Source organism: Epithele typhae (assembly GCF_022376455.1).
Source record: "Epithele typhae strain CBS 203.58 chromosome Unknown BXZ73scaffold_16, whole genome shotgun sequence".
Taxonomy (NCBI): domain Eukaryota; kingdom Fungi; phylum Basidiomycota; class Agaricomycetes; order Polyporales; family Epitheliaceae; genus Epithele; species Epithele typhae.
The window spans coordinates 313,672-329,728 of NW_025954207.1; the positions used below are offsets into that span (position 1 = coordinate 313,672).

General features: G+C 63.1%; 4 protein-coding genes across 4 annotated transcripts; 2 read left to right on the top strand and 2 right to left on the bottom strand.

Annotated features, from left to right (window-relative positions):
- Positions 1–182: 182 nt before the first annotated feature.
- Positions 183–1,957, top strand: BXZ73DRAFT_45002 (glycoside hydrolase family 79 protein; the record flags this gene model as incomplete). The annotated part of the gene is made up of 4 exons (XM_048019432.1): positions 183–967; positions 1,044–1,196; positions 1,259–1,409; positions 1,475–1,957. 4 exons carry the CDS (start codon positions 183–185, stop codon positions 1,955–1,957), a joined length of 1,572 nt encoding a protein of 523 aa, XP_047879114.1.
- Positions 1,958–4,907: 2,950 nt separating this feature from the next.
- Positions 4,908–7,991, top strand: BXZ73DRAFT_45033 (uncharacterized protein; the record flags this gene model as incomplete). The annotated part of the gene is made up of 2 exons (XM_048019438.1): positions 4,908–7,391; positions 7,446–7,991. 2 exons carry the CDS (start codon positions 4,908–4,910, stop codon positions 7,989–7,991), a joined length of 3,030 nt encoding a protein of 1,009 aa, XP_047879115.1.
- A 3,809-nt stretch (positions 7,992–11,800) lies between these two features.
- On the bottom strand, positions 11,801–13,884 carry BXZ73DRAFT_45031 (uncharacterized protein; the record flags this gene model as incomplete). Its single annotated transcript, XM_048019436.1, has 5 exons — positions 11,801–12,068; positions 12,126–12,241; positions 12,301–12,916; positions 12,968–13,400; positions 13,692–13,884. 5 exons carry the CDS (start codon positions 13,882–13,884, stop codon positions 11,801–11,803), a joined length of 1,626 nt encoding a protein of 541 aa, XP_047879116.1.
- Positions 13,885–15,083: 1,199 nt separating this feature from the next.
- BXZ73DRAFT_14376 (uncharacterized protein) lies at positions 15,084–15,485 on the bottom strand (the record flags this gene model as incomplete). The annotated part of the gene is made up of 3 exons (XM_048017495.1): positions 15,084–15,113; positions 15,172–15,305; positions 15,359–15,485. Coding segments are annotated over 3 exons (291 nt in total), but the record flags the coding sequence as incomplete, so codon positions are not given.
- Positions 15,486–16,057: the final 572 nt, after the last annotated feature.

Here is a 16,057-nt window from a genome sequence, read left to right on the forward strand (position 1 = left end):
CTTCCGACGTACACGCTGGAGTCGGCTGCCATGAGCACCTCAGTCGTCGCTTCCCATCTCGATGGAGGCACCGGTGCTCGGCTTGTATCATCCTTCACCTCCCCTATCCGTGCAGAGACGTATAAATGCCGTTCCACGTCTCGTTCAACCTCTGGTCCTCCTGACCTAGCCTCCCCCTCACTATGACCGGCTGCTCTACACTCCTCCTGGCATCTGCCTTCGTGCTGCCCCTTCTCATCACTTCAGCGGCCGCGGTCAACGTCACTGTGCCGCTCTCTCCCCCCTCCAATGCGCAGAAGCTCTCTTCGACGCTCGTCTCGTTCTCCATCGAACAGGATCGGTGGCCGGACTGGACGGGGACGGACTCGCGCAATGAGTTCACGCACGCCGCACTCACCACCCTCGCCTCGCTCACCGGCACACCCCCCAAGATCCGCGTCGGAGCAAACTCGGAGGACCACACGACGTGGTCGCCGACAGTGACGATCGAGCAGGACGCGTTTCCGCCCCCGAACTCGATCACACCCTTCCCCGAAGCGAGCACGATCACCGTGGGCGACGCGTACTACCAGCTCTCGCGCTTCCTGCCTTTCGGCACACACATGGTCTGGGGCGTCAACTTCGGGCTCGACAACGCGACGAACGCGGGGAACATGGCGCGGTCGATCGTGCAGGCGTTCAAGTCCGCCGCGGTCCTCGCCGCCGGCGTCGTCCTCGACCGCATCGAGATCGGGAACGAGGCGGACCTGTACAGCAACAACGGCCTGCGCGCGAAGAACTACTCGGTGAACGACTACGTGCCCGACTGGATCAACATCGCGAGCGCTGCGGTCAGCGCGGCGGGGATCAGTGGGAGCAGCGGGCCCGTGTCCGTGCAGGGCGCCGCGTTCGCAAACCAGGGATTCACGCCGCGCCAGATCTTCAACCTCGGGATACTGGACAGCGCGCCCGGGAAGGCAATCTCGGTGTGCGTATCCCCACTCATATCGCTAGCGCGGGCGTTACTCACGCCCCCGCGCGGTCTCCGCGCGCATGCGCCACAGGATCTCGCAGCACCACTACTCGGCCGCGTTCTGCAACGGGGGCGACTTTCCGCTGGTGTCGTTCATGAACAAGGCGACCATCCGCAGCAACCTGTCTATCTTCACCGCCGACATCGCGGCGACGCACGCGCAGGGCATGCCATACATCCTCGGGTGAGCGCGGATGACATCATTCCCGGTCGGAGCGCGCTGACGAGTCCGCCCCGCGCACACAGCGAGACGAACAGCATCGCGTGCCACGGCGCGCCGGGCGTGAGCAACACGGCTGGGATCACCCTCTGGGCGATCGACTACACCCTGCAAGCCGCGACGCTCGGCATCAGCGAGGCGTTCTTCCACGAAGGCATCGGGTACAAGTACAACTGGGTGCGTACCTCCCCTCGTGCGGGGCCCTCCTTCGCGCACTCACCACCGGCCTGCCCCGTCGTCAGATCCAGCCGATCGCCCTGAACCGGTCCATTGTCGACGGCTCCCCGATCGACCCGCCGACGCCGCCGCACGTCCAGCCCGCGTTCTACGCCGGGCTCGTGATCAACACCCTCGTCGGCACGACGGGCGCGGCGCAGATCGTCGAGCTCGCCGTGGGCAACGCGAACGTGACCGGGTACGCCGCGTTCGAGGCCGGGGCGCTCAGGCGCGCCGTGTTTGTGAACCTCGGCGCGTGGCTCGGGAGCAGCGTTGGGGCGCGGCCGAGCGTGCACGTCGACTTGGCGTTTGGGGGGGAGACGGCGGGGCGCGCGAGCGCGCGGCGGCTCGTCATCCAGCACGCGGACGACACCGCAAACCTGACGTGGGCGGGGCAGAGCTTCGAGACGGCGGACGTGACGCCGGCGGGGGAGGTGGTGACGGAGGACGTGGTGCTGAGCGAGGGGCTGGATTTGCGCTCGACGGAGGCGGTCTTGATCACTTTCTGAGCGCGGGCTGCGACGGGGTCAGTCGCGCTGTCTGTGGTGTTTTCCACGAGGGTATGACGATGATGGTGATGATGATGAACAACGTATTACGGAGATGTGGTGGATTGGTGATCGGTATTGTTTTTGCTTTCCTCGCACTTCTAATGGCCCTCCAATCGCGTTGTAGGTACCGAAGCGCTGGATGTTGAGGTCGAGTGAGGTGCCGCGGCGCCGCAGCTTCAGCGCGGGCGACTCCTGGGTGTTGTGGGACTGACTGCAGAGTCTACATAGATTCGGGACAGAAACGCATCGCAACATGACGTCAGTGTGTGCAGGTATAATGACAGAATGCATCATCTGCTTTTCCGTGTGCAAGCAAAGCGCCAATCGCACGAGGGGCTTCGCGATTGGCGAAGGAAAAGTGGGAATACATGCCAAACAAAGGCACTACAGGCAATTTGAATGAGGTGGGTTCAAGGTCGTGCACGGTCTGCTCGCGTTCATAGCCCTCGCGCACGCTGGCTCGTTGTCGCGCTCGCGAACCAGACGGATCGGTGACGCGACACGGAGGGTGGAAAGAGGAAGGTGACGGGGATAAGGTCTGGTCTTCGTTTCCTGAGGTCTAAACCCACACCTGCGCGGGTTTATATACATAATCATAGGTGCACAGCATAATCATGATGTGTCAAGGTCGGGTTCGGGGGGATCTGTGGCTCGGATGGACGAAGAAAGAGGGTGGGGGCAGATTGGATTACAAAAGGGATGTGCGGGAAAGAGGTGATGACGGAAACGGGCGGCGCGGAGATGCGCATCGTCACGCTCGTATTCAACGCATGGCCCCGATGCGCGTCGCCGTGCCTCCACCACGACCGGTCATGGACGTGTGCGCGGGTCTGGCGGTGGCGGTTCGGAGGACCCGCGGTTCACTCCTGTAGAGGAGACGTGGCGTGCGGACCACGAGGTGCGTGAGCGCGAGCTCGAACGTACGCGAGCGGGACCGGCGCATATTCCACCCTACCTTTCGACACATTCACCGTGTTGCACCCGCGACGTGTATACGTGCATGCAGCTCGTCTGTGTGCACTCGTTGATTGGAGCATGATGGAAAGGGTGCCGCGCGAAGCGGGGCGACGCTTGTATATGTATATAAGGTCGACGCCGTTTGAAGCCGTTGCGGCCGCGATGGCCAATCTGGTCACGTGGCTGACGCGATTGTGGCTGAACTTTGAGATGATTCGTTGTGAAAGCTGACCACCACAACGGCTTTCTTCCGCACCCCCCATCTAACTGTACAGTGCATCCTTAAAGTCTGTCTGCCATCGAACCTGGGCATCAAAGCAAGCACGAAGGAAAGCTCGACAGGGGTCGATGCGACTGCTGGACTGGTGAGTGTTCGCAGCGATGTCGCTCGGCTAGCTTCGTCTGGATAGGAGCAACTATCGACGTGCACGATGCAGGACTCGTAGGCCCGCCGATTACACGAACAATGAACACCCTTGCAACGAGGACTTGAAGGTGAGTGCGCACGGCTCCTCCGCGTGTATCACAAATTGCCGGAGGTCGTTGCGGTGCCGGCACTCGCAGCCAGTGCGCGTAAAAGAGCGGCAGAGCGAGCCTTCGACGCAGCATGTGTGTCCAGACGATTCCCGGGTTCGGGGGCCGGTTACCCCGCACAACCCGCACAGCTGCGCTGTGCAATAGACCGCTTCGGTGCGCATATACACACCTCTGATCGGCGACCTAGACCAGGGGAAGGATACATAAAGTCGGGCTGCGCATACAGCCTCGTGGCTTGCGGCCTGTGGCTTGTGGCAAGCGGGCGCATGGCCACCAAACAGCGCTCACGCGCATTGGCAGCTCGGCCGCCACCTTTCCCAAAAACGGTCGCCGCGATGCAAGCTGACGTCTTATGAATTCATAGAACACGGCACGGATTTCTGCCCGGACGGGCTGGTGCGGCCACAACGTGGCCTCCACGCGTCTTTGCGCGCGCGGGTTCGCGAACGGCCGCATAGACGACCGCGGCGGGGACGCGCGGCGCACGGTGGGCCTCCATCGTCATGCACGCCACCGCTGATTTCATTCCCGAGCTGTAGCTGTCTGCTCGCGAGCATGGTGCGCCGCGCGGGCGCACCACCGAGGCGCAACGTGCCAGAGGGGCGCGCAGACATGAATGGAGCATGGGAGCGCGACACTGCCCGGGGAAGCGCCGCGGGGCGGACCAGGCACGCGGGGGGCGCGCACGGCCGACGCGCGACGACCTGGAGCTTCTCGAGCACGCAGACGGCCGTGGGGGAGGGGGCGGACATGGGCGCGAGAGGCCGCGAGGCGGCGGGCGCGGGCCATGGGCCCCCTGCGGGCTGGATGGGGGCACCGGACCGGGGCCTTCTGCGGGCGGTTATCAGCCTCGAGGCGTCCACGCCTGCCTTTCTCTGCCCGTCGCTGGACGGGCGTCGACCTTGTCCCAGCACTCTCGTCCGCCACGTTGGAGCCGCGAGTACTGCGAGGGCCGGCTATGAAGGTGCGCTCTCTTATCCCCTGCACACTCTGCCCGCCTCACGCGCCACTTGCTCCCTTCCCTCGCCCGGTCGCCCGCAGAGCCCGTCCTAGATCATGCCCAGCATCTCGCCCCATCGTGTTCGCACCCTCGCACCCTCTCCACTTGGTCAAGCTGGTACGTCTTCTTGTTTTTCGTCCGACCCTCTTTGTTCTTCCGTGGCGTCGCTTCCCCTCCTCCCCGCCAGAATGTGATGGTCGCTGGTGGATATTGTCTCATCGATTGTGGCCGGGGCGCGTCTGTAGCACATCTCCGGTCTGACAACCACCAATTGTGTGCACGTTACGTCTTCGCAGCTTAGTCTATCAACCGTTTGCCAGTATTTGAGCCGTCCGTCTTCTTGTCCGACGCTTCTTCCGTTCCCACCCAGCTTATCGTCGTCCCCTCCGCCTCGCAGGTCCGATGCAGAACATGATGCCCCGCGAGCAGACCCCTTCGCCCTCCTTTCGTGAGAAGCAGCAGCGAACACACAAAGCCCACTCCCTCCCCAACGTCCCCTCCTTGAACCAGATTCTCGCCAACTCGGGCGGCCAGATGATGTACCCCCAGCCCTCCCAACCGAGCCCGACCGCCTCCAACTCCTCCCACCAGTCCCGCCGCTCGCCCCCGCCCACGTCCCGGATATCGCCCACCGCGGCCAAGCTCCCGAACGAGCGTGTCGCCGACCTCCAGGGCTCGTCCCCGCCCCCGCTCATGCACTCGCACAGCACCCCCGCCGTCCCCCAGCACGCCTCCGCCGGGATCCCGAACCCGCACCACCCCCGCCCCATGCCCCGCGGCGCCCCGCCGGCGTTCATCGCCCAGTTCGCGACCGCCGAGGACAAGTGGGCGGTCACCGAGGGCCTCATGGCCGAGTTCGAGCGCAGCTCGCAGGCCGGCGCCGCGGGCGTCGCCTACGCGGGCGGCGCGGCCTCGAGTGGCTCGGTGCCGACGATGAAGCGTCCTGGGCAAGACCCGGCCGGGGACCGCATGCGCACGAGCTCCAAGGACGGCGAGGGCGCGCAGGGCACGGCGAAGCGGGTCGACCCGCGCGAGATGCAGCCGGCACGCGAGAGCCCGCAGACGCGCGAGCGCTCGAGCACGGGCGGGTCGCAGCAGCTGGGGGGCGAGGGGCATGTGCGGACGCCCGAGTACCGCGGGTCGCCGCAGTACCAGGCGCCGATGGCGTCCCCGGGAGAGCGGTCTGCGGGTTACAAGCAGTACGTTCCTGAAGGCTATCCCTCTCCCCCTCTCGGCCCTCAAGCAGGCCCGGCGCTGCAGCGGAAACCGACTACAGCTGACGCGGCCCCGAGCCGTCTCACTCCCCCCGCGGCCTCCAAGCTGGCGTCGTCGACACACACTCCCCCGCTGCAGGTCATGGGCGGGCGTCCGCCGGATCGCTCGCTTCCGCTGCAGGAAGAGGACAACGGGCACGATGAGGATCACGACGAGACGGAGTACTCCCCGCGTACGCACGGCTCGCCGACCCCCTCCTCCGACCTGTACCCCGAGGGCCACCCGATCCGTTACGACTCACGGCATGAACACGACGACGATGACGACGAAGGGACTCTGAACAACGAAGACGACGACCACATCAAGCAAAACAAGAGCGAAGACTCTGAAGCCGGGTACACCCCCCGCTCGCCTTCGACGACCCTGCCCGAGCGTGCGCGCGACGGCCCCTATATTAATCAGTACGACCAGAAGACGATCCGACCGAAGCATCGCAGCGGGATCGCGGACCAGCTCGGGATGCGCACCTTCGACCCGGCGATGTTCGAGCGCGAGACGGTCAACAGCCTGCGCAACGGCCCCTCGACGGACGTCCCGGCGCGCGTGGCAGAGTCTCCGAGCCAGGCATCGACCGCGCCGCCGGCGTCCGAGGCCGCTTCCTCCGAGCACCAGCACCCGCCGCACTACGATCCCAGGGAGTGGACGCACGGTATGGGGCGGATCCTCGACCAGCGGATGGGGTACAACTGGGCGGCGTCGAGCGCGCAATCCCAGTCGGACGACATGCAGAGCCTGCTCGACGACCCGACGTCGTCGTACCTCCAGACCTTCCTCCGCTCCTCGAGCGCGCGCCCGGGCGCGCCGATCCCGCCGACCCCGCAGACAGGCCCGTCGCCGTCCCCGCTCATCTCCGCGATGCCGTCCGACTTCGAGCCGCGGCAGATCGGCTCCCCGTACCCGTACCCGTTCACGCACATCCGGCGGTCGACGATGTCCGGGCCGCTCCCCGCGCCGTCGACAAATTATGACGCGCACAACCCGGACGTGATCCGGGAGCAGCTCGCGCTCCAGCTCCAGATCTACGCGCTCAACAACGGCCTCGCGCCGCCGACGTCCGAGTCCGCGTTCTCGCCCTCGTCGACGCCCTTCCCCGGCCCCGGCTACAACCCGTGGGCGTTCGTGCCCGCCGGCGGCGGGCTCGGGCTCGGGCTCTCGCACCAGGCGATGATGGGCCGCGACGACCGGAGCATGGCGTCGAGCCCGTCGCACGAGCCCGTCGCGCCGCCGCCGATGCGCGGCACGCGCCGGTTCCGGCCGGAGAAGTCGCACCTCTCGCAGAGCACGGTGCCGCGTGGGGGCGCCCGCCGCGTGAAGCCGCCGCCGCGCGTGGACAGCACGCAGCCGCGGGAGACGAGCCCGGAGCCGTCGTCCGGGGAGGAGACCGCGGGCGAGGAGCGGTTCGCGCCGGTGTTCGCGCCGAGCAAGGCGGGGAGCGTGACGGACGAGTGGGAGGAGGCAACGCCGGTGGGCGCGGCGGACGACGAGGGCGAGTGGGTCGAGGAAGGGGAGGAGGACGGAGAGGAGGACGACCTGCTCGACCTCGAGTTCCACCCGACCTATGTGAGCAACCCGCAGAAGCGCCGGCGGCGGTTCGACACCCGCTGGGACGCGCTCGTACAGGCGGTGAGTCTCTCTCGGTGTTCCCCTTTCTTGACGGCGCGCTGACGACGCGTTCAGTTCCAAGCCCTAGACCGCGAGACGGACGCGACGCTCGTCCTCCTCGCCTCCCCCTCGCACTCCACCAAGCTCCACGCGCTCACCTCGCGCTCGGTCCGGCGCGACGCCTCCCTCGCAGGCTCCCCCGCGCTCACCAGCGCCCGCCGCGCGTTCGCGCACCTCGCCGCCCAGCGCCGCGCCGCGCGCAAGGCGCAGCGGATGTCGCTCGCCGAGCGGCTCTCGACCCGCTCCGCGTCCTCCGCGGACGGCTCCCCCGGGGGCGGCTCCCCCGGCGAGCTCGACCTGCGCCGCGCGCTCGAGACCGCGCTCGGGAGCCTCGGCGCGCTCTCGTCGATCTACGACCAGCGCGAGGCGCGCTGGCGCGAGGAGATGCGCCGGCTGAACACGGACCGGGAGCAGGTCGAGCTGCTGCTCCGCCAGGCGCTGGGCCCGGCGACGATCAGCGGGCTGCAGGCGGGCGTGAACGGGGCGCAGGTGAACGGGCACCTCGCGACGAACGTGAATGGGAACGTGAACGGGGTGGGGGCTGGGGTGGGGGCGCAGTGACGGTTCGGGCGGGTGCGCCCAGGTTATAAGTGCGGTGTTGGATTACTAGGAAGGATGGGGAACGCCTTGTACGCGCGTGTACGCTACCGACGGCGCGGCTTCGGACGACGGCGTCCTCGACTGTGGGGGGCGTCGGTGTACTGTACAGTACGTGTACCGGTCATCGGCATCGACGTTTAGTCACCGTTATACATAGTAGGATACGGGACGGAGTGTTAGTTTAATCGACTCGTTTATGGTCTCGAATCGCTCTCGGAGCTCTCGCGATCCTCGCTGTGTTCACCGCTGTCTTCCTCATCCGCCACGGGCTCGTCGTCGCCCAGCGCCGCTGCGGCCACCTGAACCTCGGGCGCGGGCTCCCGCGCGGACTCGACGGGTACGACGGTGTTCCTCAGCGTAGACCCGCACCTGCAGCCTGAGCAGGTTGGGCCCTTCACTGCGGGCCTCCTCGAGCGCTGCGCTCTACAAGCAGCTCACCAGTACGGGTACGGGGCTTCACAGGGCGAGGGAGGGGGGCGTCTGTCTGAAGAACGCGGGTTCGTAGGAGCAGTTTGTATTCGCAAGATAGCTGGTGAGGGCCGTGCAAGTCGATGGTGTATATATACATGATGTGGTGTTTTACAGTACTACGTACGGTCAGACAAAGTATGCAATGCCGCGGTGTTTCCACATCGGCGTACATCAGTAACTTAAAGATACGTCTTTTGTAGCTATCAAACGTCGCCTACCACGTTGCGATGGAAGTGCACGCCCCCGCGCAGATCCGACCATACGACCACCGACCCGTCTTGTGTGACCGCGACTCGACCAACGTCCTGTTCGTCGTCGAGGGCAGGAGTTCGGTAGAGTCTGCCGTGCAGCGTACTCCAAAACCACCCTCCGTGGCACCGTTGACCATGTGGCCCCCAAAACCGCTCAACATCCGTTTCGACGTCTTCACCAATGATTACCGAAGGCCGCTCGCCTCCGAATGGCCCCGACAGTATCTCTCCGGTGGTGGTGTCCACGACGCAGAATTGCGGCCCGGCAGCGGTCGGAGAATCGGAAGGCCCCGCCGCGTCGACGAAACACAACGCACGAGTTCCGTTGGCGGATAAAGCTTGGGGAGTGAGTCCGTGGCCCAGTGGTGATAGCGCCGGAGGCGCGGACGGTGTAGAAGAGCTGAGCGCGTCCGATTCTTCGCCGCGGTCCACCACGAGGGCACCGTCGCCCGTCAGTGCGAGCACAGTGCAGTCGCCGCGCTCGGGGCCGCATCGCAGCACGGCGGCCTGAAACACGGCATCGTGGAAGTTGCTCAGACCAGATCGACGACATAGTAGAAGTAATGACGGGGGCCAAAGGGGAAGGAGGGTTCGCTTTGCTCGATCAGAGCGTAAGGGGGGTTCACCGACATTCGAGCTCTGGTAATTGGGCCTGGTAAAGAAGGGAATTCAAGCAGGCGAAGGAGAGTCAAGCCTTCCGCATCCCAAATGTGAAGGTCCATCGAGGACATCAGGGCCAGGATTTGGACGCTATCCGGGGACCAGCTTGAAGCGACGATATCTCCGATTTCGGGTGCCTTGATTATTCCTGTTTCCTGAGGCTTGCTGTCAGAGCCATCTCCAGGCTCCTTTTTGATGGGAGGGAGATAGAAGGAGACGATTTGATTATGGAAACAACCAAAGAGGCGAGTGTTTGACGGAGAGAAGGCTAGCGTATCGACGTTCCAGTGCAGCCGTTGATCGTGATACCAGTGCTGTAAAGCGAGCCGCCCTCCGGCCGCGCGAACATCCCAGATCATCACTGAGTGTTGTCTGGGTATCGCCGCTGAGTGTGCCATGCTGACCGCCCACCTCCCGTCCCGAGAGATGGTCAGATAGTCCACCTCAGTGGGATGTCCGTACAGTTCGGGTGAGAACCGCTCTGTGAATTCAGGATTTAGCAGAGGTTGGACGATTGAGAAGGAAGAAGGATACGCACCAGAATACACGAACTCAACCTGCAGAAGCATCAGCTTGTGAAGTGACGCAAGCGCACGCTCCAACGATTCCCTCCACGTGCCATCCACGAGATTCCGCGTCGAGTCTCTGACTATAATTTTGACTCCGTTTGTTCCAAGAAAGATATGATCCGTCACAAGCCGTGTGAAGTTGTGGAGGGCCATTTGTTGGTCGCTGCTGGGCTCCGACACAATGTAATAGGCCAGAGATCCGTCTAGAGTGATGTCCAGGGACCGTAGCGATTGCGGGAGACCAAGGCTCATTAGCGTGTTCAGCTTCTGGAGAGACGAGGGTGCGGAGAAGAGCCGCGCATCGTAGGGTGTGCCAGTCAATTGCACAGAGAGATGTTCAATGCTGGTACAGCTCGCAAGTGGTAAGCCTGCAAGTGCCGAAGAGGGTGAGTCAGAAGCCCCATTGTGTGGTGAACACGTGCATGTACCTTCTACCGTGAGCCATTTCAGGCTGAGGTCAAGGTGCGTCAACGTTGACCTACTTCCGGAAAGGATATTGACAAGCTGTCTGGGTAGTGGTAGAACTTGTTGGTACGGGAAATCGTCGTAAAACTGCGGAGCTCATAAAATTCAGTCTTTTCCATTGTCTTCGTGCGATCAACTCGGCGTCTCGTCTCACCTTGAAATGCGCTAGCCTCCCGCGCATTTTTATTGAGGCGAGTGCTTGTTCGGTGGAGGGAGCTCCGTAGCTGGTTCGGGATATTTCAAGCGACTGGAGGGCGGGGAACGCATGAACTAGTCGGTACATATGGAGCGGTGTGGGAAATCCAGAATCGTCGATGACCAAGGTCTTGACTGCGGTGTATCGCCCAAAGCAAGCCAAGACAGCGGAAGGAAATCCATTTTTACAGGATGAAATTTCCCATGTGTCGATATGTGCGAGATACGGAAGGAGAACGATAGGTGCAACCCAGGGGGCTCGCTGCTTCTTCCACAAGCTGAGCCTAACGGTGTGGACCAACAAACGCAAGTCCGGGGAGCGTTGAAACGCTTCGTGAATCGAATGGAGTGCCTCCAAGCTAGATACGATGACCTTTTTCCAGAGGTGGATGCGACTTCTGGTTAACCATCTCGTATGGACTCGGGCGCAGGAAGCGAGCGTAGCGACTTGATCGATTTGGACGCCGAGTGCGTCGATCACTTGCTCGGCGACTTCTATGGGGAGACGTTCTGAGGCCATCGACGAGCGGCAGGGTGGGTTTCGAGGGCGGATTGCAGACCGATCGGACGTAGATGTGGTAGTGGGTACGCCGGGTTGTGCGCGCGCGATTCAGGCCAGGGCGGGCGCCTTGTCGCGGCATTGCTCCGCGCCAACCGTGCACGCAGGCCTAATATTTGGCACGCCCCGCGGTCTATTGCCCCGGCCCCTTAGCGGAGCAAAGTTGTAACCGTCCACGCGTCGGTCAGTGAGAGGACGTCGTTGTTCAACAGCCCGTAGGGGTAGTACATCTAGAGCGGCGTCTAGAGTCCAGCCAACGAGTCTGGGCGAGAACATGAAGGCGAGGCGATAGCATACAGCGATGTGGTACAGGGACAGCACGCGATGGTGAGACGATGAGACATGCTGGGAGGGAAGACCGAACGAGACGGCTCACGAAACCTTCCTCCTCGGGCCCGTTTCTACGAGGCGCACGCGATGAGGGGAGTGGAGTGGCCGAGGCGTTGGGGGCGGGTAGTAGTGGGGGGTGACATATGCGGCGGTGGAGCGATGATGGAGAGAACGAGACGGTCCGGAGAGCAGGGCAGTATCTACGGTAAAAAGCAATAAGGACTATACACAAGAAACACACAACCGACGCACAGCGACGGCGGCCGACGCTCAGTGGAACCCGCTCTGGAACTGGAAGCCGCCCTGGCCGGCGAAACCACCCTGCTGGAAGAACTGCGCGAACGGGCCCGCATTGAAGCCGCCGCCCTGGTGGAAGGGCCCGCCGCCTTGCTGCGCCTGCGGGTCGTTCGGGTCGTCGCCGTTGTCGAACCGCTGGCGGAGCTCGGGGTCGGAGAGGACCTCGTACGCCTCGTTGACCGTCGCCATCTTCTGCTCGGAGCCGCCCTTGTCGGGGTGCGCGGTGAGCACCGCTTTCCGGCTGGAAAGGCGGAGTTGGAGCAAACGCGAGAGGGGTGAGGACGGGGAGAGCACGTACTATGCCTTCTTGATCGTCTTCTGGTCCGCGTCGCGGGCGACACCGAGGACCTTGTAGTAGTCCTTCTGGCGCGACTGCTTGAGGAGCTTCTGCGCCTTGACGTACCGCTGGTGGATCTGCACGCGCGCGCGCGACGTAAACGCACGAACGACCTGCCCGACAGACGGCCACGCACCTCCCGGTCCTGCCGTCCGCTCGCCTCGAACGCGCGCTCGAGGACCCGCACCGCCTCCTCCCACTCCTCCTTCTTGAACAGTGCCTCCGCGTAGCCGATCACGCCGTCCGCGTCGTTCTCCCTGCCCTCCATCTGCAGCAGCGCCCCGCACCACTGCTCGCCCTTCTTCGCCTGGTTCGTCTTCACGTACGCGCGGCAGAGCGCCCTGAGGAGGACCGCGCGCCGGGGCGACGTGCGCTTGCCGTCGGGGAGGTGCAGCTGCGGGTGCAGCTCGAGCGCGTCGCGGGTGACGTGCTCGTCGAGCGCGGCGTCGTACTGCGCCGCGAAGCCGTCGGTGCCGGAGAGGTCCGCGCCGAGGAGGAGCTTCATGACCGCGCGCCAGTCCTCGGACTTGAGTGCCTTGTCGAGGGCTTTGAAGGACTTGTCGAACGATTTGAAGAGGCGGTGCATCTTCAAGCATTTGGGCGAGTCGGGGTCGTAGTGGAGGCACTGCTTGATAGTGGGGAGCGCGGGAGAGGAAGGGTCGTCGGGAGCGTTGTAGGGGAAGAGGAAGTAGCCGATGCGTGCGGTCTTCAGCCAGAGGGATGTCGTCGGGGTCGTGAGTTGGGCGAGTCGTCTCCAGGACAGTCAGCCCCACACACGAAAGAAGAAATCCAACCGTGCTCACGAGAGGTCTGCCACCGCGCCTTCCATGTCGCCCGCCGCGATAGAACAGTCCGCCCTCTGCAACCGAAGCTTCGCCGAGTGGGACGCGGTCGCGAGCGCCGAGGTCGCGGCTTCGACGCACGCCTGCCAGAGCTTCGCGCGGATGGCCTGCGAGACCTTCTTGCTCGCGGTTTCGCCGTCGGTGATCGCCATCATGACCTCCTGCGACGCGGCGTCGCCCTTGACCTTGGTGGTGTACTTGCGGAGCGAGTCGCGGGCATCCGACCAGCGGCCTTCCTTGGCGTATATGCGCGCCTTCATGAGGTTCGCCTTGTCAAAGGAGCCGTTGGTGAGGGTGAGGACTTGGTCGAAGTCCGCGAGTGCTGAGGCATAGCGGCCAGAGGAGTAGTAGGCGGTGGCGCGCTTGTAATAGAGTAGGTATTCATGGGCGCCCTCTGTCGAGCAGTCAGCGAGCTGGTTCAGGAGCTGGAGCGCCGCCCCCTCCGAAAGCCGTAGAAAGAGGTTGCCACTGCTCGTGGCAACAACATGAAAGCGCAGCCGGCAAGAGGCGCTCAACGGGGCGGGGCAATTTCAACCACCTGCGCACCACGACAGAGTGTGCAGGCAAACGCACGTTCAGGGAGGGGTGAATCGACAGGGGCTGACGTCCTCTCCAATTGCTCGCACAACGGCTGGACTCGAACCGTTCCAAACCACCTATGGAAGATAGAAACGGTGGCACTTACCGATGGCTTCCGAATACGCCTGCGCGGCGTCATTGAACTGACCCGCAGTGAGGAGGGCGTCAGCACGGGTGATGAGGGGAATGAGCTCTTCTGGGTAGAGAGAGCTGCCGGCTATTTGCTGGTGCTGGGCGTTGGCCGAGCAAGCTAGCCCAAGGAAGAGGATAGGTAGTAGAGCAGACAGTCGTAAGAGCATGGCGGTGCGGCGCACGCAAGGCTGAGTGAATGGATGCAGGCAGCGAGGAGAGGGAGGGACAGGTCCAGCAAAGGCCTGCAGAAGGAGGAAGACGTTCGAGTTCGAGTTGTGGCCTGCCAATTATGGCTCCTGGACACGTTAGCACGTCACGTGCGCGGCGCCATCGGCCCTTGCCCGGCCCGTCCTGGGACCCAAACGCTGCCTCTCCTTGTCTCTCATCTGGAACTCTAACAGGATATCGCTGTCACTACACTGATATACTGAACGCAGAATCAAACCACACGATTAACGACACATCTTCAAGTTCTGCCATACTAAGGAGGGAACTGGCGAGGAGTAGAGCTGGGCTCGTGCCATCCCCCGTACACATGGGGCTTGATGGTAAGTGAATCGCCGTTCCCTGGGTTGTGTTCCGTTTTTCCGCGCGCGGATCAGTCCAATGTGCCCGGTCATCCGCATTTTTTGCATGCCTGCGCGTGAACGCAGAGTAGTCGAGCCTCAATCCAACGAAAACGACGTAGCGCTCTTTCAAACCGTGTCCGCTCGATCATACGCACCCCGGACGGCAGGGGTTTCTGCTAGAAACCCTCTCTATTTCTCCGTGATTTTCTGGTGGCCGGTTGCGCACGGGTGCGGCCTTCAGAAGAAGGGCCGAACAGTCTGCGAACTTATCCCGGTCGCTCTTCGGTGGACGGCGTGTGAACTCACGCACTGTTGAGGTCTGGCGTGGCCCCGGGATACGTGCCCAATAAGAGCGATACGGCATTTATCTTCGGGTCACAGCTATTCTCCATGCGTCCATACGGCCCCGTGTATACAATCGTTAAGTGCGATCACTCGTTCTGCATTGCTGTTGCACTGGATGACAGAAGAAGGCGAGGCGTTCTCCTGGTCCGAACACAGTGCCCACTGGAACCGTGCCTCCGGCACTAGGAGACGGCGTCGGGCAGCTCCACGATCCCCGGTCCCCGCGCGCGGCGGGGGAGAGGACGAACGGCTCGTGGAGATGACGTTGAGCTGAACGCGTCGCTGTTGGAGGAGTCGGCGGAGTCACTAGAGATATCCGAGGAGGCGTCGCTTGAGTCGTCGCCTCCGTCTCCGTCTGAGTCGGAGGAGTCGGCGTCGGCGTCGGCGTTGGCCACTGCGGCGTCGAGGTCGACGTCCGCGACAGGCACACCGGGGGGCGCGTCCCGCGTCCCGCGCTGCTCGAATACGCCGAGGCCGAGGTTCTGTGGGCGGACGAAATGCGATCAGAGAGACCATGGGGCCGAATGGAGCGCAGCGCACCATTTCGATGTATCCGTGCTGGGACGGCTCGAGGCTCTCAATGTCCACGCTCCCGGGGTCCTCGCGGGCACGGCGGAGCAGGTCTACGTTTGCGGCGGCTAGCTCCGGTAGGAATGCCTGTACGCGGGCGAGCACTGCGATGTGACATCCATGTGAGAAGGGGTATTGCCGAAAAAGAGAGACGTACGTTCGGAAGGAGGTGCGGGCACGAACGTCGTCCGGTCTCCAAAGTCGAACGGTGTGCGCGACGCGGGGGCAGCGGAAGGACTGGTTAAAACAGGCGCGGAGTTAAGTCGCGAGAACAGTTCCTCTAAAGGCGAACGAAGGTGAGAGGCGGCTCAGTGGTAGTCAAGACTGGCATCTTACGGATGCGTTCGTGGCGTTGTTCTTCGTCTTCGACCTCGAGCAGCTCGGTTGCAGGCTGCTTCGCGTCTCCATTCTCCATTCCGTGTGAAATAATGGTCTCTCTTGGACGTATTAGGGTGGGCGGCTGGAGCGAGCGTCCCAGACAACAAACGGGTTAAGATGAAGTTCGGGAGCAGTGAGCGCCCGTTATGAGAATTGCTGAGCTGCAGCCGCCAGAAGATAAGATAAGATCGGTTGAAATACAGGCGCCAAAAACTTCGGGGACTCGCGAAGCCCCGCAAAAATCACTCTTTTACACCATACATCTGCGCGCTAATTTTGGTACCACAGAGAATCTGTCTCACAGAAAACTTTGACTTTTCCGCTACATAGGACTGAGCAAGATCGTGATCAGTGAGTGATGACGTCACGCGACAGGCGTCAAGCTCAAGCGCCACGAACGCGTCGCGGTTCCAAATCGGGTATGCGTGGGTATCCCGCCGACTCTCAGAAGGGCCTGTTCGGCCAGGGATCACCATGT